Source organism: Schistocerca nitens, chromosome 9, assembly GCF_023898315.1.
Source record: "Schistocerca nitens isolate TAMUIC-IGC-003100 chromosome 9, iqSchNite1.1, whole genome shotgun sequence".
Lineage (NCBI taxonomy): Eukaryota > Metazoa > Arthropoda > Insecta > Orthoptera > Acrididae > Schistocerca > Schistocerca nitens.
In genome coordinates, this window is record NC_064622.1 from 465,563,335 (window position 1) to 465,589,509 (window position 26,175).

The following is a 26,175-nucleotide window of genomic DNA, read 5'->3' on the forward strand; positions in this document are numbered from 1 at the left end:
ACCCTCACCTCACGCCGCAACCACCAAACGCACATTCCCGCTCGCTACCACACACCTCTCGGCAGCCGCTTCGCAAACACATGACGTGACGTGACATCATCACATCACGGGCTACGCACGCACACCGACCCACTTTCCTGCCCTTCGCCCTCTTCTTTCCGACGCCTGCCTTCGGCCGAGCACACGTACGTGGCACAACGCCCAACACAGTCACACACAGTCGACAGGCGCACGCCCAGGCACGCAACGACGCAGCGCAGCAAAGGCGCCCGCAACACATACCTCCTCTCTCTTCTCGCCGCCGCCGCCGACCGCCCGCCCGCCAGCCAGCCAGCCAGCCAGCCACTCGCAATGTGCACTGCCAACCAGCCACACGTCCACCGCGCCGCCTCCGACCACCCGCCAGGGGGCGCTCACGTCCGCGACAACGGCGCGGCCCGCCGCCGGGCGGGCCCAGCCGAACCCAGCCCAGCCGGCGCGCGCTGCTCTGCACTCGGCGCGCCACACATCCTGCTGCAGACCGGGCTCGTCTCTCTGTACGCGTCTGCCCGCATCTCGTCTTCCTGCGCATCAACACAACGAGGCCGCGTGAGCAAACCCCCCCCCGTCACAACGCCACATCACACACTGCCTTGTCTACCGCCGAAATGCACTCACCAGCCATCCGCTTCGTCTTCGTCTTGTTTACTCGTTGTTGTTGCAGCGGCGCACACAGCCCCGGCCGGCCGCATCCGAGGGTGGCCCGCCGCCAGCGTCTCCTCCTTGGGCACAGGTGCGGTGCCGTGCCGTGCCGTGGCCGCCCATCCATCCAACCGCACGCATTTGCTGGCCGCCTCTGCTGCAGAAGAAGACAAAAAACGAAACGTACAAACATACACGCACCCACAGCGTGGCCACACACGGACGGGACCGACAGGCTCCAAGGCGACCAAAGGATAAAAACAAAATAAAAAAACAAAAAGACGCAAGCAAGCAACAAGCACAGGCTGTCGCCTCGCGCCTCTGCTGTCCTTCCGCCCCCGCCCTTCTCTCCCACCACATGCCCACAAACACCACCGCCTCCCCCTCCCCGCACCTCCACATTCGCCCCCTCCATTTGTTCCTTTCTCGCTCTTCCCTTCTGTGTGTCTGCGTGCGTGCGCGGGCGGCGCCTCTCAACATCCGCCGGCCGTCCGTCCCGTTTTCGCCGTACCACACACGCCACCGCCTCCTCCCCGTCCACCACCGCCGCCCCTGTCCGCCCCGCACAACACCATACACCGCTGCTTGTCCTGGCCGTTGCCACCAAAGGCGCCAGCCGCAAACCGCGCCAACGCCGCAGCGCGCGTGCGTCCTTCCTTCTCCGTGCCGACGCGGCCTCTATTCCCGCACCCATTCGGCCGACGACACAGCCGTTGGGCTCCGCACTGCGCGTACCGGCGTTACGCACGCACACCCACCCCCCTCGCGAACGCACGACTCATTGTCTTTGTTGTTTCTCCTCTTTCTTAACGTCTTTGTTTTTTGTTTTTTGTTTTTTTTTTTCGTTTTTCCCCACCGCCACATGTGACACAATGCCGCCCTCCACCTTTCGTTCGTGGTTGCTTGCTTTGTTTCTCTTTCTCATTGGTACACGTCCGACGCGCTCCATTTCCACCACACCACGGCCATCAGCCTCCTCAACGGGCAGGCGCAGTGTGCCATTCTCCGGCGCACAAGCACACCGCGCGGTACTGGCGCGGCTCGCTCTCCTCGCCCCCACGCCACGCCACGCCACGCCACCGGTGCGCAGCAGCACATGTGATGTCTCGCAACACGACACGCGGTGCGCACACCCCGACCACGCGGCTCTAAAGGCATGGCACCGGCGACATGCGCCGCCCCAGCCACGCATCCGTCGTCTCACGTTGTTCACTGCCAGCCGCGTCGGAGGCTACAACCGCAACCACCACAACAACGGTCCCCCTCCCGGCAACACATTTGTTGCACAAACAAACACAACCGCCGAGCGCAGCGCGAACCACCCGCACGCGCCCTCCGCGTCTCCTTTCTCCTTTCGCCCCCTCCCATCTCCCGAATATGCCAGCAGCGCAGCGTTACGCGTGCCCCTCACCCGTCCACACTACCGCGAAACGAACACGCCTTCCGGGCCACCTGCAAGGGCACGCCCACCACCAAATACTGCCGTATTCACGGACGCAGTTCGCAACACGCAACGCACTCTCCACCTACCTTCTTTCTCTCGTCCCTTCTCTTTAAAAACAAAACAAACACACAAACCAACCACGGCTAACACACTTTTTCGCGACACCTTTGACTGCGTTATCTCGACCGTGACGGCAGCTATCGACCATCCATTCCCCACTACATACACACACACACACACACATCATTCGCTACACCGCACACGAAACGGCAAGGGCAAGGCACTCTCTCATAGATTCTTCCTCCGAGCCATATCGGGCGAACGTTGCATCCGGGAAGGCAATGCAATTCAGCCGTCACCACGGCCGACACTTGCAGCCGCGCCGTAAACGCATGTCAGTGCGGCTGCAATGCACGGGAACGTTCCGTTGCTCTAGACAGCGCCTCTCCGTTTTTCCCCTGTCTCGTTTTCCGGTGATTGCTTCTCCTTCTTCTTTTTCTTCGTTTCGTTTCGTTTTATTATTTTCGTTCCCCTCCTCCACCATTGTTTCCGTCCCCACAGTTTTTTTTTTTTTGCTCATTCCACACGTTCTGCCCAGACAAGACATGACATCCGACCGATCACAGTCAGCCTTTCGTCACCGTTCGCAGCGCCGACGGTGCCACAGTGAGACGGGTGTTCAGACCGACACGTTGCCATGATGCCCATAGACAGCTACTCAGGGCCGCCGGATCGGATCACATCACATCACATCACCGACAAACCGGCCATTTCACCGGGGGACACAGACAACCGCGTGTACGCCCATAACAACAAACAACGGCCGTCGTCGTCTACCGTCACTGAACCGAACACACGTGCACCTTGAATGACGACACCGGCGTGCGTGCGCACAACAATCAATCATTCAAATCAACTGCAGAAACGGCTATCAAAATCAAGGGCCAAATAAATGGGTACACCACCGTGCGTGTCGCCTACCCCACCCGCCCGTACAATTCTTGCGTCTTCTTAATGACTAGTAAAGACACGTCCATTTTTTTTTTTTTAAAACGTCACCAACACACCTCCACGCCGTACAGCAAAGGGAATAGTAGACGGCAACACAACATTTCACCCTCGCCATCATGTATGTATGTATGTATGATGTGACAACAAACAAACCCGCAGACGGCCCTAACGGTGACATCCAACAATCGCGAGGGGTTTCAATTGCAGTCACGTGACTAACCGGGCAGACAGAGACAAAGAAAGGAAAGGAATCAGCGACACAGACAACACCTCCTGTCTATGTGTCGACAAACAACCAACCAACCAACCACGCCAAGACTCGCGAGCACGCATAACCACCACCAGCTGCTTCGCAACCAACCAAACCGGGTAGCTATGCGCCGCCTCACACAAACAACAATTCCGCTCTTCCCGCAAAGGCAATTTGGTGGCCCTGAAAAGGGCCGTTTTGCCGCTCTCGCAACGGAGGGGAGCTCCCTACAGCCTTAACCCCCTCACTTGGAGCTCGTGTACTTGGTCACCGCCTTCGTGCCCTCGCTCACGGCGTGCTTGGCCAGCTCGCCAGGCAGCAAGAGCCGCACAGCCGTCTGGATCTCGCGGGACGTGATGGTCGAGCGCTTGTTGTAGTGCGCCAGGCGAGACGCCTCGGCCGCAATGCGCTCGAAAATGTCGTTCACGAAGCTGTTCATGATGCTCATCGCCTTCGACGAGATGCCCGTGTCGGGGCGCACCTGCTTCAGCACCTTGTAGATGTAGATGGCATAGCTCTCCTTCCTCTTGCGCTTCTTCTTCTTGTCGCCCTTCGAAATGTTCTTCTGCGCCTTGCCAGCCTTCTTGGCGGCCTTCCCGCTAGTCTTGGGCGGCATCTCGAACGTACAGCAAGCAGCAAGCGCTCCGCTCTAGTCAGCGTCTCCCCACACAGTGGCACCCGCCGCTACCGCAACACCCCACCTTTACCAGCTCGCCCTGTTGCGGCCGCCGACCAATGGGGCGCGCGCGCAACCGGCCGCCGCACCCGAGCCCATAAAGGGACCCCCACCCTAGTCCGTCAGGCTTCTAGGACCGCTAGATCAGACATATTGGGTAAGCCCAAAGTCCCAGCCCGCTGCGGCACCCAGTCCCTGGGTACCCGCGGCCAATCCACAACAGGCATAACCAAAGCAAAAACACGCTTACAGGAAACGGACGTGATGCCAGCACCTAAGCGTCCGGCCCCAAGCCGGCTCGCCGAGGAACTCGAAAGCCCAGACAGTGATAACATGGAAATAGGGGGGGAAACCGTTGTAGCCAACATCCCCACTTCAAACAGCTTCGCGCCGATCGCTTCCGACGGCGCGGAAGCGGTCGAAGCGACGCCTGTTCGTCCCTCGACCTCTGGCGCGCAAGCGCAACAAAAACAGAGACGGGAGAAAGTGCCTCCCGTCATTGCTACCATCCAAAATGGGACAATGAAGATCATAAAAGAGGTCGCCCCACACCTTAAAGGGGGACTTAACACGTCATGTAGGGGGTCGTCGGTGAAGTTTCAGCCATCGACACCCCCTGACTACAGGTTTTTAGTTGAGTACTTTTCTCAAAAAAAAAAATCCCTTTCCACACGTATCCGCTAACGGAAAAGCACACATATAAGGCGGTGATTAAGGGTCTCCCGCGAGACACTGATCCCGCTGAAATAAAAGAGCTGCTCATTGAGCGCAAGTACAGAGTTATTGAGGTGAAGCAAGAAACGCGCGCCTCTGACCCCAACAACCCCGGTGAGGGACGCAGAAAGCGTGCGCAATTCAAGGTGATCCTTCACCCAGATGAAAAGAATAGAGAGCTCCTAAGAACCGAGCTTTTCATGAATTGTAAAGTCACCATTGAACGGTACCAACAGCCTGAAGGCCCTGTACAGTGCCACCAATGCCAACAGCTGTTCCACACTGCGGAACAATGCCACCACCCCCCAAAATGCGTCAAATGCGCCGGACCGCACTTGACGAACGCATGTAAGAAGAGTCGCAAAACTCCGGCAAAATGCGCGCTGTGTGAGGGCGATCACCCGGCGAACTACAGCCGCTGTCCAATGCGCATACAGTTAATGTCTACCCGTCCACCCCGGTCGGCAAACGGCGCGGCGCTGCCGCGAGGCGCTCCCGCTCCTGCGGGGTCGACGCAGCCTGCCCCTGCGGCCAAGGCGCCGGCAGCTAGTTCTGCCGCCGCCAGCAGCCGCGGAGCGACTGCGCTGGGGCGAGAGGCCTTTCCCTCGCTTCCCCCACCCCGCGCCCCGACGGCTGCAGCCGCCTGGCCCCCCCCACGCCACCAGCGCACTGAGGCGCCCGCAGCTGCCGCGCCGCCTCAGTCGGCTGCTGGCCAGCAGCCAGGGACGCCGCTCGGCGTCTTTGACGAGCTGCGCCAACTGTTTGCGGGCTTCAGCCTAGCAAATGTTATGTCAACAATTAGGGACACCATGGTGCGCGTGCGGGCGGCGCCTGATGGCCTCAGCAAATTCATGGCCCTCGCTGAGGGTGCAATGTCATTATTTGATTCTTTTAATGGATCCCCCTAGATCCAGGAAAATGTCAATATTAAACTTTAACGCCAATGGCGTAAAACCTCAAAAACAGATGCTAGAAGAGTTTCTCGACCGGCATGACATCGATGTTGTGTGCCTGACGGAGACCCACCTTAAGCCTGAGGACCGCTTCTCCGTCCGTAACTATGCCATACATAGAGCCGACCGCGTAGGCCGCCCACGTGGCGGAGTGGCGATCCTCGTGAAAGGCAGACGGTGTTTTCGCACCGTGGACTTACCTCAGACACCCAGCATCGAGGCGGCCGGTATAGAGATCAAAATTAAAAACTCAACATATATAGTAATTTCCGCGTACCACTCCCCAGCCACCACTATACTGCAACAGGACCTTCAGGCTCTGCTAGGTACTGGCGCTCGTGTAATTGTGGGAGGGGACCTCAACTCGAAACATAGGGCCTTTGGCTGCCGCGCCGAGAACAGAAGTGGCGTGAGGTTGCATGGACTCGTCGAGCGGCGTGCTGCCCTCAGCGTCATCGCACCCGACGAGCCTACGCACATCCCCGCAGACCCGACAAGCAATCCAGACGTCCTGGATATTTTTGTCGTAAAAAACTTCGCTCTCGACGCGACGGTCACTGTGCACCACGAGCTGAACTCCGATCATAATCCGGTCGTTCTGGACATAGCCAGTGTCGAAGACGATGCCGGGAGGATGGCAAAAACAGAAGTGATAACAAACTGGGACCGATATAAATACCTGGTGGGTGAGCACGTGGAGGAAATCCCGCAGATGGAGACAACAGGAGAAATAGACGACGCTATAGCGAACTTCACAGACGTCCTCCACGCCTGTGCTCGCGCTACAAGCGTCAGGCTCACCACAGAGCCAGGCGCCAGGGACCTGCCCCCTGACATCTGGGACCTCATAGTCGCCAAACGCAGGCTGCGGAAGCAGTGGCAGCGTCACCGCGACCCTGCTGACCGCCGCCAGCTGCGGAGGCTTGAGGACCAGGTGAAACTCCGACTGCAGGAGCACAGGAGCCGCTGCTGGGAGGAGATGTTACAAACCGCCGAAGCAGAAAACAGCAAACGCAAGATCTGGCAAGTAGCCCGGCAGCGGAAAGCCCCCACCAGAGAGAACAGGCCACTCCACGGCGAGAACGGTCTAGCTTATGAAGACCAAGAAAAAGCAGAAATAATGGCAAAATCACTAGAGTCACAATTCCGAACTCATGTCATCGATGATGACGAGAGTGAGAGGCAGGAAAGAATAGTCATCGGACGAGTGACTCAGATAAGAAATTCGCGCCCAAACACAGAATTCGTGCCCGTTAACGAGCCGACAATAAGTGCACTCATCAAGCGACAGGGAAACCACAAGGCTCCTGGCCCTGACCGTATCCGCACCCCACTCCTAAAGCACCTTCCACCTCCCGCCATAACATTTCTGGCAAGCGTCTTCAACGCTTGCCTAAAACTCACCTACTTCCCCTCAGCGTGGAAAACTGCTAAGGTAATCACCCTCCCCAAACCTAACAAAAACCTTCTCCTACCCGAAAGTTACAGACCAATTTCCTTACTCACTGGCATGAGTAAAATCCTTGAGCTGCTAATACTCACAACCCTCCAGAAATTCCTTACTGACAACAACATCCTGTTGCCTGAACAGTTTGGATTCCGCGCTGAGCACTCCACAGTCCAACAATGCCTGCGCTTGGTAGAGCACGCTTGTCTGGCCAGGGCAAAGAGAGAATCCACTGGAGCAGTATTCCTGGACATAGAGAAAGCATTCGACCGCGTCTGGCACGATGGCCTAATATTCAAACTAGATCACATAGGGTGCCCAGAACATATCATAAAGATCATTGACTCATTTCTTGCGGAGCGTCACTTCTTCGTAAGAAATGGGACAGTATCGAGCCAGATACGACCGATTGCGGCCGGAGTCCCGCAAGGTTCGGTTTTAGGTCCCGTCCTATACTCCATTTACACGAACGACATACCGAAGCAGGTCGGCGGAGAGATCGCTCTCTACGCCGATGACACTGCCATTTACAGGAGCTGCCGCAGCCTTGATTTCATACGACGAAAGCTTCAAGCCCACCTCGACTCCATAACGCAGTGGTGCAATTTATGGAAAATTAAAATCAATCCTAGTAAAACCCAGGCCATATTTTTCACAACCAGGCTAAAACTCCCAGACCAACAACTGACAATTGGTGGTCGGGACCTAGCCTGGCGAAATTGCATCACCTACCTCGGGATGGAGATCGACAACCGCCTCACATGGAGACAACACATAAAGAAAGCGGCAAACAAGGGGTGCGCGCTCCTGGGCCAACTATACCCTCTTCTGAAGGGTGAAGGACTCACCTTGAAATGCAAAATGCTTCTCTGGCGCCAACTCATGCTTCCGGTCATCTTGTATGGTTCGGAAGTGTGGTCAATGGCGTCAGACACCTCACTTTCAAGACTACAACGGCTACAAAATAAAACCTTTCGGGTAATCACAGGTGCTGACAGATACGTCCGCAACACACAAATCAGAGACTTCTTAGAACACCCCACCATCTATTCCCTCATAAAGGAAAAATCTTCCAAACTTTATGAGAGGACACAAACATCGCCCCATCACCTCATTAGAAATTTAGGCTGCGAACATCCAGACCTTCAACATAAGAGACCTAAACTAACCCTTACGCGCCGCTTTAGGGACATTTAAAACACACAAACAAACACCCAAAACAAACAGTTACTCAAAAACACGCACACAAACCAAACCACCATCTTCATGAACCCCCTAGCGCAATCCTAGAAGTCAGACGGGCACAGCCCAGTGGTACTTCATTACAAGAGTACAAACAGAAAGCCTGTCCCGCCGCCACGCACTCCGCTGCTCGACTCGCTGCGGCTCGCACCGTTACGTTACGTGTTTCAACTAGCCAAACGCCATGTCCGGACGCGGAAAGGGAGGCAAAGTCAAGGGCAAGTCAAAGTCCCGCTCAAGCAGGGCTGGGCTCCAGTTCCCGGTCGGCAGAATCCACCGCCTCCTGCGCAAGGGAAACTACGCCGAGCGCGTCGGCGCCGGGGCGCCCGTCTACCTCGCCGCCGTCATGGAGTACCTCGCGGCTGAGGTGCTCGAGCTGGCCGGAAACGCGGCCCGCGACAACAAGAAGACGCGCATCATCCCGCGCCACCTGCAGCTCGCCATCCGCAACGACGAGGAGCTCAACAAGCTCTTGTCGGGCGTCACCATCGCACAGGGTGGTGTCCTGCCCAACATCCAGGCCGTCCTGCTGCCAAAGAAGACCGAGAAGAAGGCCTAAACAGAGAGCGCGGCGCTGCGCTTGCGTGCTCCCTGCACGCAAACGCGCCTGCCTTTGCCTTGCCGGCTCGGCTCACAACAATCGGCCCTTTTCAGGGCCACCACACAAACCTACGTCCAAAGCAAAGTTTCCGTCGTCCGTGCTCGCCGCACTTTACACAACACGTCCACATACATACATTGCACAGCCAGCGCCGGCGCACGTCCGCCATCTTGTCCACAGCCCGTGTGGCCGAACGCGCACACATTTTGTCGTTTCTCTCTTTTTGTCTTTTTTGTTTCTGCACCCCTCCGCGCACGCACAGAGTCGCGTTCCAAACGACAACGACATCGATACACCGATAATGTGATGATCATTGTTAGCATTATAATGTTTCAATTAAAGGGGCGCGCGTGGCACAGACAAAAAAACCAAACAGCTGATCCGATCGATCGATCGATCCGGCCCGCCCGCCTATGCCCACGCCACAAACAAACAACAAACCACGCACACACTGGACTCAGCCGCGCCCATCGCGTCAAACTCAAAAACTAACGCACGCGCAGCAGCAACAACAACAACAACAACACGCACAGGCAACACAGACTCTTTCGCACTTTTCAATCTCCGAACAGTGTGGTGGCCCTGAAAAGGGCCGTTTTCGTCTCTCCCACCAAGCACGGGCACGGCACGGCCGCGGGAAGGCCACAACGCAGCACAGCACACCGGCTGGCTGGCTGGCTGGCTGCCTGCCTGCCTAACCGCCGAAACCGTACAGGGTGCGCCCCTGCCTCTTCAGGGCGTACACCACGTCCATGGCCGTCACAGTCTTGCGCTTGGCGTGCTCAGTGTACGTCACCGCGTCGCGGATCACGTTCTCCAGGAACACCTTCAGCACTCCGCGGGTCTCCTCGTAGATCAGACCAGAGATGCGCTTCACGCCGCCCCTGCGAGCCAGGCGGCGGATGGCGGGCTTCGTGATGCCCTGGATGTTGTCGCGCAACACCTTGCGGTGCCGCTTGGCGCCACCCTTGCCCAGCCCCTTTCCTCCCTTGCCGCGGCCTGTCATTCTTCTTCCTTCCTCCTCCTCAAAGCAAGCAAGCGAAAAAACACAAGCGCCAGCTCCTCACCCGGCGCTAGCGAGTCGGCTACGGTGCGAGCTCTCTGCCGCCGCCCCCCTATATAGACTCTGGCCCGCCCTCCCCCCACCACGCGCACCGAGGGCATATAAGCGCGGCGCGGGGCCGCGCGGGCCCGTTGTCAAGGCAGCACCGGACGCTTCGTGTACCGCACGCACCTCCACGCCGCTAACCGCTATGGCCCGCACAAAGCAAACGGCCCGCAAGTCCACCGGCGGAAAGGCGCCGCGCAAACAGCTCGCCACCAAGGCGGCGAGGAAGAGCGCGCCCGCCACCGGCGGCGTCAAGAAGCCCCACCGCTACAGGCCGGGCACCGTCGCCCTGCGGGAAATCAGGCGCTACCAGAAGAGCACAGAGCTGCTCATCCGCAAGCTGCCGTTCCAGCGCCTAGTGCGCGAGATCGCCCAGGACTTCAAGACCGACCTGCGCTTCCAGAGCTCCGCAGTCATGGCCCTGCAGGAGGCCAGCGAGGCCTACCTCGTCGGCCTCTTCGAAGACACCAACCTGTGCGCAATCCACGCCAAGCGCGTCACCATCATGCCCAAGGACATCCAGCTCGCGCGCCGCATCCGCGGCGAGCGCGCCTAGAAACCGCGCCGCGCACGCGCGCCCGCCCAACAAAAACGGCCCTTTTCAGGGCCACTAACATCTCTCCGTCGCGAGCAAAACTTTTGTCGGTCTTGCCGCCCCGCAAAACAACAACAACCAATTCCCCTCCCGTCCACAGCCGCTCTCGCCAACAATCGACGTCACTCCCATCCCTCACAATACACACACACAACAGCCGGACGACGTCACCACACACCACGGGTGGCTGGCCGCCGCCGTCTCCGAGGCGCGCGCACGCTACGCTACACTACAACGTCAACGCCACCGCGCCTTCCCAATTCCCGCCGGCCACTGCCACGTCTCACGTCCCCCCGCCGCTTTCAAAGAGAGAGAGAGAGAGAGAGACACAACACACACACAAAAGACACGACATCCGCAAAGCAAGCAAACACACAAACAAACAAGAGTCTCCAGAAACATACATGAGCAACCAAACGTCGGCCGCCGCAAAACAAAACAACTACAACAACAACAACAACAAAAACAAAAAAAGAAAAAAAACAAATAAAATAAAATAAAAAGACCAACAAACGGCCACAACCGCTCCGCTACCGCGCGCCGCCGCCTACCGCCACCGGCACCACAATCCAACCACCACGGCACGCAAACAGTACCCACAAGGGTCACACACAACCAACCAACCAACCACACCGGCGCATGCACGACAATCAACGCCTTCCCGACGTCCTTTGATGGCCCTGAGAAGGGCCGTTTTGGGCCGCGCGACAGCCGCAGCCGTGCCATCGCGCGCCACTAAGACGACGCGGGGGAGGGCGGTGGGGGACGACGGCGTCAAGCGCCAACCCCTCTCCCTTGCCTTTCTTTAACTTTACTACTTTACTTCTTCTTCTTGGGCGACGCCTTCGCCTTAGACGGCGTCGTCGCCTTCTTCGGGCGCGGCGCCTTCGGCTTCTTCGTCGGAACCTTGGCGGCCTTCTTCGCCTTCGACGGCGACTTGGCCTTGGCCGGCTTGGCCGCAGCCGCCTTCTTCGCACCCGCGGGAGCCGCCGACGCCGCAGACGCCTTCTTGGCGGCGCCCGCCTTCCGACCGGTCGCCGCCTTCACGCCACCAGCCTTCTTTGCGCCGGCCGCGCGGCCGCCCTTCTTCTCCTTGCTGGCCGGAGCGGCGCGCTTCTTCTTCGCACCGCCGGCACGAGCCTTGCCGCCCTCGGCCGCCCCGCCGCCGGCGCCGGCAAGCTTGAAAGAGCCGGACGCGCCCTTCCCCTTCGTCTGCACCAGCTCGCCAGCCACGACGGCCGACTTGAGGTACTTCTTGATAAAGGGCGCCAGCTTCTCCGCGTCCAGCTTGTAGTGCGCGGCAATGTACTTCTTGATCGCCTGCAGCGACGAGCCGCCGCGCTCCTTCAGACTCTTGATGGCGGCCGTCACCATCTCAGAGGTGCGCGGGTGCGCAGGCTTGGCGCGCGGCTTCTTCGCAGACGCCGCAGACTTGGCCTTCTTCGTCGTGCCGGTGGCGGCGGGTGCCGCAGCAGTCTCGTTCGTAGCCGCCTGATCTGCCATTATTTCGACGGACGACGCGCGTACACACAACAACAGAACAGCGAGAGAGAGCGGCAAGGCGGCAAGCACGGCAGAGAATAGCCGCCGCGCCGCCAGGCCCGGCCAGTGTCGCGGGCGGGCGCGGACGGCCGAGAGAGCGGCCGCCACTCTGCGCGCCGCCGCGCCGCGCCTCCCGCGCTTGCTACCGCCCAACGTCCGACAGCCTGTGCGGACCAGCCCCAAACCTGCGCCGCAACCACCCGCGCCATTCAAACCACCGAGGATGGGGCTACACACGGCCACACCACAGTCGCCAACCAGTCGCCACGGCAGCGCCGCAAACCACGGCCAAACTGCAGCTACCGCGCGCCACAGCCTGGCTCGGCCCGCCGAGAATCGCCGCCCCCGCCCAAATGCCGCCCCCACAGCCCCAGCCGACGACCCGCCACAATGGCCAAACCTTCGGCAAAACTGGCGCACCGTCGCCGCGCCAGCCCGGCCAGCGCGGCCGCCGCCACAGCCACACAAGCGGAGGCGTGCGGCGATGACGGCCGTGCAAACGCACCTCCGCCGCCCCATCGCCCTCCCACAGTTTCCCGATCGGCCCGCGGCCGTCGGGCCACCTCGCCCGCCAACATTCGCGCCCGTTTCTCACAACATTGCCCGCCGCAAAACAAAAACGAGCGCCGCCTGCGCAACATGGGCACCGGCCAACCGAGGCGCCGCCGCCCCTCGCCGCTTTCAGCGAGGGTGGCTAACCGCCATCCGCAACTACAGACGCACCGAATCTGCCTTCATCAAAAGCACACACCGACAGCCGACCTCTAACATTTAGACTCCGCAAGCCACCCAACGGTGTGTGGCGGAGGGCACTTCACGTGCCAATGTCATTTACCTCCCTTTGCTGTTCCAGTCGCGTATGGTTCGCGGGACGAAACGACAGTCTGCAAAAAAAAAAAAAACGCCTCCGTGCGCGCTCGAATCTCTCTAACCACATCCATTCGTGATCTCCTCGGGAGGTATACGCAATATATTCGATACCCCATCCAGAAACGCAATATCTCGAAACCTGGCGAGCAAGCTACACCGCGATGCAGAGCGCCTCTATTGCAGAGTCTGCCGCGTGGGTTTGTTAAACATCTCCGTAACGCTATCACGGTTACCAAATGACCCTGCGACGAAACGTTGGATCGTCTCCGTCGCCTCCGTCAACGCGACCTGGTACGGATCCCACACTGATGGGCAACACGCACGTATAGGTCGAACGAACGGGTGTTTTGTAAGCCACCTCCTCCTTTGTTGATGGACGACATTTGCTACGCATTCTCCCAATAAATCGCAACCTGGTACCCGCCTTACCAACAATTACTTTTGTTTGTTTTTTTTTGTTTTTTTTTTTTAATATGATGATCATCCCACTCCCAATCACTCCGCACGCATACTCCCAGATATTTTACAGACGTAACTGCTACCAGTGTTTGTCCCGCTATCATATACTCAATCATACAATAAAGGGTCCTTCTTTCTATATTATTCGCAATACATGTTAAGGGACAGTTGCCACTCCCTGCACCACGTGCCTATCCGCTGCAGATCGTCCTGCATTTTTCGCTGCAACTTCTCTGTATACTACAGCATCATCCGCGAAAAGACGCATGCAACGTCCGACACTATCTACTAGGTCATTTATATACATTGTGTGTGAAGAGCAATGGGTCCCATAACACTCCCCTGTGGCACGCCAGAGGTTACTTTAACGTCTGTAGACGTCTCTCCATTGATAACACAACATGCTGTGTTCTGTTTGCTACAATCTCTTCAGTCCAGCCACACACTTGGTCCGACATTCTGCAGACACTTACTTTGTTTATCAGGCGACAGTGCGGAACTGTATCGAACGCCCTCCTTCCGGATGTCAACCAAAATGGCATCTACCTGGGAGCCTGTATCTAATATTTTCTGGGTCCCATGAACAAATAAAGCGCGTTGGGTCTCACACGATCGCTGTTTCCGGAATCCATGTTGATTCCTACATAGTAGACACTGGGTTTCCAAAAAACGACATGCTACTACTCGAGCATAAAACATGTTCTCAAATTCTACAACCGATCGACGTCACAGATATAGGGCCTATAGTTTTGCGCATCTGCTCGACGACCCTTCTTCAAGCCCGGGACTACCTGTGCTCTTTTCCAATCATTTGGAACCCTCCGTTCCTCTAGAGACTTGCGGTACACGGCTGTTAGGAGGTTCTGTCGCGTACTCTGTGTAGAATCGAATTGGTATCCCGTCGGGTCCAGTGGACGTTCCTCTGTTGAGTGATTCCAGTTGCTTTTCTATTCCTCCTTGGACACTTATTTCGATGTCAGCCATTTTTTTCGTTTGTGCGAGAAGGAACTGCAGTGCGGTCGTCCTCCGTGACACAGCTTTTGGAAACAGGTGTTTAGTATTTCACAGCTTTACGCGTGTCATCCTCTGTTTCAATGCCATCATCATCCCGGAGTGTCTGGATATGCCGCTTCGAGCCGCTTACTACTGATTCAACGTACGACCACAACGTCCTAGGATTTGATTTGATTTCCTGTCACGTCGGTACATGGAATTGTACTTTCGCATTCACCGGACGCTTCACGCATAGCCCTCCTTACGCTAACTTTGGACATCGTTTAGCGTCTGTTTGTCTGAGAGGTTTTGGCTGCGTTTCAACTTTGAGTGAAGCTCTCTTTGCTTTCGCTATAGTTTCCTAAACTTTGGTTGTTGTACCGCGGTGGGTTTTTCCCATCCCTCGCAGTTTTACTCGGCACGTACCTGTCTAAGACGCATTTTACGATTGCCTTGCACTTTCTCCATAAACACTCAACATTGTCAGTGTCGGAGCAGACATTTGCGTTTGCATCTGCCTGGTAGTCTCAAATCTGCCTTCTATTACTCTTGCTAAACAGATAAACCTTCCTCCCTTTTTTTTTTTTTGTTTTTTTTTGTTTTTTTGTTTGTATATTCCTACTAACGTCCATATTCAGCGATGCTGCAACGGCCTCTTGTTCACTGGGTCCCTGTTCTGCACATACAGAGTCGACAAGTTCGGGGTCTGTTTGTCATCGGTAGGTCCACGATGTTATCTCCACGAGTCGGTTCTCTCTCTGTTTAATTGCTCGCGGCATTTTTCGTTCGGATGGTGCACTCAGTATACTGTCACTCGATGCTCTGTCCCTACCACCCGTCCTGAACATCTGGCACATTGAAATCTCCACCTAAGACTGTAACACGCTGCGGAAAGGAAAATGTATGTCCACATTTTCTCTCACTTGTTCGGCCACTAATGCTGCTGAGTCGCGAGGTCGGTAAAAGGAGCCAATTATCAACCTAGCTCGGCTGTTGAGTGTACCCTCCACCCACAATAGTTCACAGGAACCGTCCACCACTTCTACTTCACTACACAGGATAAACTACTACTAACAGCGACGAACCACTCCACCACCGGTTGCATGCACGCTATCCTTTCTAAAGCACCGTCTGTACCTATAACGATTGCAGCTTCGGCGCTTTCTATCAGCGCTTGACGTTCCGGTACTTTACCAACGCAGAGCTTCGACAGTTGACAATTACAATACCGATTGCCGCTTGGTCCCCGCATGTCCTGACCTTGCCCCGCGCCCGTTGCCCTTTCCGTACTTGCCCAAGGGCCATCCAACCTAAACAGAACCGCCCAGCCCACGCCACACAACCCCTGCTACCCGTGTAGCCGCTTGTTGCGTATAGTGGACTCCACCTAAGACTATATAACATAACATGCCCTAAGGCATTCGCGGTGTACACCACCCTAAGGTGAGGTTAGGTTAGGTTAGGTTAGGTTAGGTTAGGTTAGGTTAGGTGGACGTGGGTTAGGTTAAGGGTTACAGTTAGGTTAAGCGTCAAAGTTAGGTTAAGCGTTCGGACGTGAGGCGTCAGGTGGCCGCACCTACCTCTACGGCCGGACATCTTAGGTTAGAGGTTAGGTTAGGTTAAGGCGCCGAGAGGTCCGCGGTCAGGTTACGTTCACCTTCGGGCGCCACACGTAGGTTTCAAAGGTGTGTCGGTCGGTCGGTCGTCGGCAAGCCGCAAAAACTACAGACGACGTCGACCAAACCGCCGCAAGACCGAGCAGGAGGCAGATATAAAACACACACACACACAAAAACAAAATTAAACACCACCCACCGGCCAAAGGGCACCAAAAACCACAAACCCGAGGCACCACGTCGACCAGAGGCAACCCGCCGCTCACGCGACATGGCTGGCAACTAAGGGGCAAACGGCAACGGCGCTTTCCGCACCGGGCCGGATGCACGTACGACAACACCGCTACCCGTACGCAGGCCTCCCATTGCACACAGCCGCTCTGTGTTTGAACATCATCAATGGCGCGCCCGCGGCTCGTCGCGGGCGCAGCCATAACGCCGCCACTTTTGCACCAACACATTCACGCACCGCAAAACAGCTCGCCGACACAGCACAGCCGACAAACAAAAACAACCCGCGAGACGGGGGCGACAAACGACAACGATAACAACAACAACAGCAGCAAACAACTCGCACCAAGCGTCCAACAGGTAACAAACGGACAAGCACAGCCTCTGCTAACGGCCACGACGCCAGCGGCACACTGCTCCTTTCCCGCCACACTCGATTTCACAACGCACGCACGCGACCCCGTCAACGACACCGACACGACACACGACGGGCTCCCTTCCCGCAACCTACACCTTTCCGCCACTACGCACAGCTCCACCCGACGCGCCCGTCGCAACGACACTACTGCACGCACTATCCACCCGCCTCCTCCTCTCCCCCCCCCCCCCTTCCCGTACACAACAACACAGCCAAAAACAACACTCACGACCCAAACATACTAACGACATGGCACGTGCATCGGCGCACACCCCAACCAGTCACCGTCGACAACCACACGCAAAGGCACGAAACCGGCGTCCTTCCACGTTGCCATCAAAGCTGCACAAACAACCACAGGAGGAACCACCAACAACGGCCGGCCCGCCCGCCCGCCCGCCCGCCCCAATATTCTCCCACCCTCACCTCACGCCGCAACCACCAAACGCACATTCCCGCTCGCTACCACACACCTCTCGGCAGCCGCTTCGCAAACACATGACGTGACGTGACATCATCACATCACGGGCTACGCACGCACACCGACCCACTTTCCTGCCCTTCGCCCTCTTCTTTCCGACGCCTGCCTTCGGCCGAGCACACGTACGTGGCACAACGCCCAACACAGTCACACACAGTCGACAGGCGCACGCCCAGGCACGCAACGACGCAGCGCAGCAAAGGCGCCCGCAACACATACCTCCTCTCTCTTCTCGCCGCCGCCGCCGACCGCCCGCCCGCCAGCCAGCCAGCCAGCCAGCCACTCGCAATGTGCACTGCCAACCAGCCACACGTCCACCGCGCCGCCTCCGATCACCCGCCAGGGGGCGCTCACGTCCGCGACAACGGCGCGGCCCGCCGCCGGGCGGGCCCAGCCGAACCCAGCCCAGCCGGCGCGCGCTGCTCTGCACTCGGCGCGCCACACATCCTGCTGCAGACCGGGCTCGTCTCTCTGTACGCGTCTGCCCGCATCTCGTCTTCCTGCGCATCAACACAACGAGGCCGCGTGAGCAAACCCCCCCCCCGTCACAACGCCACATCACACACTGCCTTGTCTACCGCCGAAATGCACTCACCAGCCATCCGCTTCGTCTTCGTCTTGTTTACTCGTTGTTGTTGCAGCGGCGCACACAGCCCCGGCCGGCCGCATCCGAGGGTGGCCCGCCGCCAGCGTCTCCTCCTTGGGCACAGGTGCGGTGCCGTGCCGTGCCGTGGCCGCCCATCCATCCAACCGCACGCATTTGCTGGCCGCCTCTGCTGCAGAAGAAGACAAAAAACGAAACGTACAAACATACACGCACCCACAGCGTGGCCACACACGGACGGGACCGACAGGCTCCAAGGCGACCAAAGGATAAAAACAAAATAAAAAAACAAAAAGACGCAAGCAAGCAACAAGCACAGGCTGTCGCCTCGCGCCTCTGCTGTCCTTCCGCCCCCGCCCTTCTCTCCCACCACATGCCCACAAACACCACCGCCTCCCCCTCCCCGCACCTCCACATTCGCCCCCTCCATTTGTTCCTTTCTCGCTCTTCCCTTCTGTGTGTCTGCGTGCGTGCGCGGGCGGCGCCTCTCAACATCCGCCGGCCGTCCGTCCCGTTTTCGCCGTACCACACACGCCACCGCCTCCTCCCCGTCCACCACCGCCGCCCCTGTCCGCCCCGCACAACACCATACACCGCTGCTTGTCCTGGCCGTTGCCACCAAAGGCGCCAGCCGCAAACCGCGCCAACGCCGCAGCGCGCGTGCGTCCTTCCTTCTCCGTGCCGACGCGGCCTCTATTCCCGCACCCATTCGGCCGACGACACAGCCGTTGGGCTCCGCACTGCGCGTACCGGCGTTACGCACGCACACCCACCCCCCTCGCGAACGCACGACTCATTGTCTTTGTTGTTTCTCCTCTTTCTTAACGTCTTTGTTTTTTGTTTTTTGTTTTTTTTTTCGTTTTTCCCCACCGCCACATGTGACACAATGCCGCCCTCCACCTTTCGTTCGTGGTTGCTTGCTTTGTTTCTCTTTCTCATTGGTACACGTCCGACGCGCTCCATTTCCACCACACCACGGCCATCAGCCTCCTCAACGGGCAGGCGCAGTGTGCCATTCTCCGGCGCACAAGCACACCGCGCGGTACTGGCGCGGCTCGCTCTCCTCGCCCCCACGCCACGCCACGCCACGCCACCGGTGCGCAGCAGCACATGTGATGTCTCGCAACACGACACGCGGTGCGCACACCCCGACCACGCGGCTCTAAAGGCATGGCACCGGCGACATGCGCCGCCCCAGCCACGCATCCGTCGTCTCACGTTGTTCACTGCCAGCCGCGTCGGAGGCTACAACCGCAACCACCACAACAACGGTCCCCCTCCCGGCAACACATTTGTTGCACAAACAAACACAACCGCCGAGCGCAGCGCGAACCACCCACACGCGCCCTCCGCGTCTCCTTTCTCCTTTCGCCCCCTCCCATCTCCCGAATATGCCAGCAGCGCAGCGTTACGCGTGCCCCTCACCCGTCCACACTACCGCGAAACGAACACGCCTTCCGGGCCACCTGCAAGGGCACGCCCACCACCAAATACTGCCGTATTCACGGACGCAGTTCGCAACACGCAACGCACTCTCCACCTACCTTCTTTCTCTCGTCCCTTCTCTTTAAAAACAAAACAAACACACAAACCAACCACGGCTAACACACTTTTTCGCGACACCTTTGACTGCGTTATCTCGACCGTGACGGCAGCTATCGACCATCCATTCCCCACTACACACACACACACATCATTCGCTACACCGCACACGAAACGGCAAGGGCAAGGCACTCTCTCATAGATTCTTCCTCCGAGCCATATCGGGCGAACGTTGCATCCGGGAAGGCAATGCAATTCAGCCGTCACCACGGCCGACACTTGCAGCCGCGCCGTAAACGCATGTCAGTGCGGCTGCAATGCACGGGAACGTTCCGTTGCTCTAGACAGCGCCTCTCCGTTTTTCCCCTGTCTCGTTTTCCGGTGATTGCTTCTCCTTCTTCTTTTTCTTCGTTTCGTTTCGTTTTATTATTTTCGTTCCCCTCCTCCACCATTGTTTCCGTCCCCACAGTTTTTTTTTTTTTTGCTCATTCCACACGTTCTGCCCAGACAAGACATGACATCCGACCGATCACAGTCAGCCTTTCGTCACCGTTCGCAGCGCCGACGGTGCCACAGTGAGACGGGTGTTCAGACCGACACGTTGCCATGATGCCCATAGACAGCTACTCAGGGCCGCCGGATCGGATCACATCACCGACAAACCGGCCATTTCACCGGGGGACACAGACAACCGCGTGTACGCCCATAACAACAAACAACGGCCGTCGTCGTCTACCGTCACTGAACCGAACACACGTGCACCTTGAATGACGACACCGGCGTGCGTGCGCACAACAATCAATCATTCAAATCAACTGCAGAAACGGCTATCAAAATCAAGGGCCAAATAAATGGGTACACCACCGTGCGTGTCGCCTACCCCACCCGCCCGTACAATTCTTGCGTCTTCTTAATGACTAGTAAAGACACGTCCATTTTTTTTTTTTTTTTTTTTTTTTTAAACGTCACCAACACACCTCCACGCCGTACAGCAAAGGGAATAGTAGACGGCAACACAACATTTCACCCTCGCCATCATGTATGTATGATGTGACAACAAACAAACCCGCAGACGGCCCTAACGGTGACATCCAACAATCGCGAGGGGTTTCAATTGCAGTCACGTGACTAACCGGGCAGACAGAGACAAAGAAAGGAAAGGAATCAGCGACACAGACAACACCTCCTGTCTGTGTGTCGACAAACAACCAACCAACCAACCAACCAACCACGCCACGACTCGCGAGCACGCATAACCACCACCACCACCACCACCAGCTGCTTCGCAACCAACCAAACCGGGTAGCTATGCGCCGCCTCACACAAACAACAATTCCGCTCTTCCCGCAAAGGCAATTTGGTGGCCCTGAAAAGGGCCGTTTTGCCGCTCTCGCAACGGAGGGGAGCTCCCTAGAGCCTTAACCCCCTCACTTGGAGCTCGTGTACTTGGTCACCGCCTTCGTGCCCTCGCTCACGGCGTGCTTGGCCAGCTCGCCAGGCAGCAAGAGCCGCACAGCCGTCTGGATCTCGCGGGACGTGATGGTCGAGCGCTTGTTGTAGTGCGCCAGGCGAGACGCCTCGGCCGCAATGCGCTCGAAAATGTCGTTCACGAAGCTGTTCATGATGCTCATCGCCTTCGACGAGATGCCCGTGTCGGGGTGCACCTGCTTCAGCACCTTGTAGATGTAGATGGCATAGCTCTCCTTCCTCTTGCGCTTCTTCTTCTTGTCGCCCTTCGAAATGTTCTTCTGCGCCTTGCCAGCCTTCTTGGCGGCCTTCCCGCTAGTCTTGGGCGGCATCTCGAACGTACAACAGCAAGCAGCAAGCGCTCCGCTCTAGTCAGCGTCTCCCCACACAGTGGCACCCGCCGCTACCGCAACACCCCACCTTTACCAGCTCGCCCTGTTGCGGCCGCCGACCAATGGGGCGCGCGCGCAACCGGCCGCCGCACCCGAGCCCATAAAGGGACCCCCACCCCATTCGCCGAGCGGCAGTCGGGCGTTGAGCGAGTCTCCGTCAGTCTGTTACGCGAAGCCATAGGCCCCCGCTTGTACGGGTGACAAACCAGGGGTGTTTTCGGATGCGTCTTTATTAAGGCGTAAACGAGCACTCGCAGCAGATTGCCGATGTCGATGTCGAGCGAATCGTCGATTGCGATGTCGAGTTGCAGCAGCGCCTTGGGGCCCCAGCAGCCCGCTGCTGGCGGCAACGACGCCGTCTCTTTGTTTCCGCCGGCCGCTTTTCCGGCTGGCTCGAGCGCCTCAGCTGCCGCAGAGAATAGCTCTGCTCCCCCGAGCGTTAGGGCATTCGCAGGTCAGGGCCTGGCCTCTGGCCAGTGTCCCGCGCCTGTTAGTGTGATAGGACCAGGTTCTGCCGCCGGAAACCTAACGGTGTCGGCAACAAAGGCGGCAACTGGTAGTCCCACGGCAGCCATTGACTTTGCCTCCCTTACCTGCGTGCGGCATGCAAACGGGGAATACACGACGAAAAGGAGTTCGTCTCTTCCACCAACCAGCGGTAGGATGTCCATGGCCACCCTGATGATTTCCACAGGGCAGGCACAAGCGCTGGCGCAGCACCTTACCCCAGCACAAAGAAGGCATCTCCCAGTCAGCATCCTCCCCAAACCCACACCCAATGCCCAACCCAAAAAGACCGCTCCCGCACCTAAACCCTCTCCTCCCGAACAAACCAAGACACAACATCCATCTGCCCCGTCCAAGCGCATCAAAGACGTGGTAAAAAGTGCCAGAAAGCACAAAACCACCGTCAGGCGGAAACCACCTAAGAAAGCAACATCAATCCCACCGCCAACCACCAAGGCACGTACTCCCTCCCCCTCAGGGAGCGGGGACGAGACAGACCGCCCCCTCGTCATCGACGAATCCCGGGAACCCACCCCCGCAGACACTACCGAGCCCCAGACATCAGGCACCGAGGGCGACGGTTTTCAGAAAGCGCGGAAAACCGCCCGCCTACCCGTCACCCAGCAGGCAAGAGGCATTGCTTCTACAAGCAATAAGTTCTTGCCGCTGTCTGACGAGGACGAAGCAGTACCCGTGAGTGGTGATGCGCCACAACCCACACACACACCAAGACACCGACTCCCCCCCATAATCGCTGAATTCAGCAAAAATTACGAGGAGCTTCACTCCCTCGTCAGTAGCTGCTTAGGCGAGAAGCAGTTTACTGCAAAGTCCGCCGGAGGGGACAAAATTAAACTTATGTTCAGAGAGCTGGACGATTACACCGCCGTGAAGGCCCTGCTCTCTGAACACAAAGTCCCCCATTACACCTTCCCCACAGCCAAACAACGGCTGATGAAGCTAGTAATCAGGGACTTACCCCGCAAAGTGGGCACCGACGCCATTAGGAAGGACCTGCAGAGGCAGGGCTACGAAGTTAATGGCGTCACCCACATGCGAGAAGTATACAGTGGCAACAAATGGCCACTGTACCAAGTCAACTTGCCTGACACCCCTCAAAACAGGCTAAAACAAATTACACACGTCCTGTCAGTGCCGGTCACCATCGAACCGCTGCGCAGGAAAAGTGGCAACGTGCAGTGCTACAACTGCCAGGGATTAGGGCACGTTGCCAAACACTGCGACATGCCAACCCGGTGCATGAAATGCGCAGAAGGGCACCCCACATCCGAGTGCTCCTTAGAGAGAGGTGATCCGAAGAGCAAGTGTGCCCTATGCGGCGAATCTGGACACGGCGCCTTCTACCAAGGCTGCCGTGTACAAAAGGAGTACCGCCTACGCGCACAAGGCACCAAGCCCCCCGCCACACAGAAACCCAACCGTGGCGCCAGCTCTACGATCTTGAGAGCGCCGGCCAACCCGCAACCGCACCAAACACGACCGACAACAACCCGGTCGAGACCGCGAGGTAGCGCAAGCTACGCGACCGTGGCAGGCACTGACAGGAGTCAACAAACGACTCCAACTTTACACTCAGCCCAGCAGCCGTTCCCCGCTAACGGAGAAACGTCCAGGGAAGCCTCCTCCCCTCAAACTCAAAAGGCCAGTCTGCAGCCAGTAGAGGCAGTTGAGTGCCTGTCACAAGGCCCTCAGCCCAGCACTTCTGAAGAGAGTGCAAATGCCCTACGGCCGTCTGGTGTCGTGGAGCAAACGTTAGGCCTCCTAACGCAACTGCTCCACGAAATCAGGCAACAGAACGCCCAAATTCTAACCGCCATTAATTTGGTGCTCCAAGGGTCGCATAACAATGCGACTACAGCAGAGAAATCCTCCCCCCAGTGATGGATAGACGACCCCACATCCAAGGACTCAGAATGTGCGTCTTCAACGCCAACGGCATCGTCGGACAAAACAATGAGTTCCGCGAGTTCCTACGTGACGAAAACATAGACGTATGTATGGTGGCCGAGACACACCTAAAACCGGGCGTAAGGGTGTCGGTACCCAACTACAACTGCTATAGGACCGACCGGCCCACCGCTGGAGGCGGGGTAGCAACATACGTCAAACGCGGAATACCCCATTATCAGGTCCACCCACCAGCAACTAGGCAAATAGAAACAGTGGCAATAGAGATTGCCACTGTCACAGGGCCCCTCACTGTCGTTGCAGCATATCGCCCTCCCTCCTACGCTCTGGAAGAGGACGACATAGCAGCCCTAGGCCAAATCAGAGGAAAACTCCTCATTGGCGGTGACCTGAATGCCAAGCACGCAGACTGGCACTCGCGAAACTCAAACAGAGCTGGTCGTCAACTGCAACGACTCGCGCGCACCCAACACTTTCACATATGGGGTCCAGAGGAGCCCACCCACTTCCCCCGAAACGGGGGGAGGGCGGACGTCCTCGACATAGCGCTCACCAAAAGAATCACGGGATTTGTGACCGCGCATTCGGTCAATCGAATGTCCTCCGATCACAATCCCGTGATTCTCGAGGTTGACATAGGAGACTGGGTACCTCTCCAGCAACAACACATCTCGTACAAGCGCACTAACTGGGAGCAATTCAAAGTTGACGTAACTTCAGCAATTGCCCAGGCCCCGCCTCCAACTGCAGATTCTGCAGAACAGGCGCTTAAAGATCTCACCAGCACGATCCTGCAAGCAGCAAAGGATGCCACACCACGGCCACCGGACGGCCCTCCCCCTGCTAAGCAACTCCCGCCGCACCTGCTTGCTCAAATTAGAAACAAAAATAGGATCGCCAAAGAGTGGAAGCTCACAAAGAACCCCGTAACTAGGAGGCTACTGAACCGCCTACAAAGAGAGCTGAAGGTGGCACTCACTGAGCACCGCAACCAGCAATGGTCGGCGCGGCTTTCAGCCCTCCGCGTGGACGACAATAGCCTCTGGCAGGCGACCAAACAGATCACCAAAAGACGCGCCAGACTGCCACCTCTGCACGGTGAGCGCGGACTTGTCTTTAGCACCACAGATAAGGCAAATGCCCTGGCAGATGCCTTTGAAAAACAGTTCCGCCCCGCAGAGGCGCAGGACAGGGACCACGAAGCCGTCGTTCGACGTCAGCTCGCCACATTCCTCGCGGCGGACGACGCCGACGACGACGAAGAAAACACACCGCTCTTCACACCCGACGACGTGAACAGAGTAATCAGGTCGCTACACAACAAAAGAGCCCCAGGCCACGACCAGCTCAATAACGTAGTAGTGAAGCACCTCCCACCCCCTGCCGTAGCCCACATCGCAAACATCTTCAATGAGATCACGCGTTCCCGCAAGTTTCCAAGGTGCTGGAAACACGCAGAAGTCGTCGCGATCGCGAAACCCGGTAAAGACCCGGTTATCCCGCAGAACCACCGACCAATCAGCCTTTTGCCAACCCTTAGCAAAATTTACGAACGCCTGCTACTTATTCCCATTCTCGACCACATCAAAACGCAACAAATCCTGCCTGACTTTCAGTTCGGTTTCAGGCAGGAACACTCCGCGCCCCAGCAACTAATGAGGGTCGTCGAAGCAGCTACCGAAAGCTTCAATCGTAAAAGTTACTGCGGGGTAGTGCTACTTGACGTAGCCGCTGCCTTTGACTCTGTCTGGCACACCGGGCTTCTCTACAAGCTATTCTCCCAAGGCTTCCCAGGACCGATAGTGAAGCTACTCGCGAGCTATCTCTCCCAAAGGACTTTCTCCGTTAGGATCGAGTCGTCGCTTTCCACAAAACGGCGCATCAGGGCGGGCGTGCCCCAGGGGTCGGTACTGGGCCCGGTACTGTACAACCTGTACACTGCCGACCTCCCGACCGTACCGTTGGTGCACGCTGCCCAGTACGCCGACGACACAGCGTTCTTCACGCGTAACCCGAACAGAGACAGGGTTACGCGAAGATTGCAAACAGCGCTGGACGAGACCGGCCGCTGGGCTAAAAAATGGCGCATCACACTCAATGAGACCAAAACTCAAGCCATAATGATCACCCGGAAACTGGGCAAGCGGGCTCCAGCCCGTCAGCCGCTACTGCTCAAGCTGAACGGCCAAGAACTCCCATGGCGACGCACCGCCAGGTATCTTGGAGTCACTCTCGACACCAGGCTCACCTGGCGGGCTCACATCGAGGACTTGCGCCGCAAAGCCAGTGGTAGGATGCAAATGTTGTATCCTATCCTAAACACTCGCAGCACCCTAGCGGCTGACATAGGAGTGAGAACGTACTGTTCACTCATTCGACCGATTATGGAGTACGCTTGCCCT

The 26,175-nt window shown here is 57.6% G+C and overlaps 1 protein-coding gene across 1 annotated transcript in view; it reads right to left on the reverse strand.

Moving 5' to 3' along the window:
• Positions 1–210: 210 nt before the first annotated feature.
• LOC126204343 (spidroin-1-like) overlaps positions 211–26,175 on the reverse strand; it is a 40,185-nt gene continuing 14,220 nt past the window's right edge. Inside the window, exons 4-11 of the mRNA XM_049938721.1 lie at positions 18,807–19,055; positions 18,463–18,676; positions 17,959–18,108; positions 17,552–17,832; positions 1,538–1,786; positions 1,193–1,406; positions 689–838; positions 211–563 (exon numbers count right to left, since the gene is read on the reverse strand). Of these exons, the coding sequence (XP_049794678.1) occupies positions 211–563; positions 689–838; positions 1,193–1,406; positions 1,538–1,786; positions 17,552–17,832; positions 17,959–18,108; positions 18,463–18,676; positions 18,807–19,055 (1,860 nt within the window). The remainder of the gene's footprint in view (positions 564–688; positions 839–1,192; positions 1,407–1,537; positions 1,787–17,551; positions 17,833–17,958; positions 18,109–18,462; positions 18,677–18,806; positions 19,056–26,175) is intronic.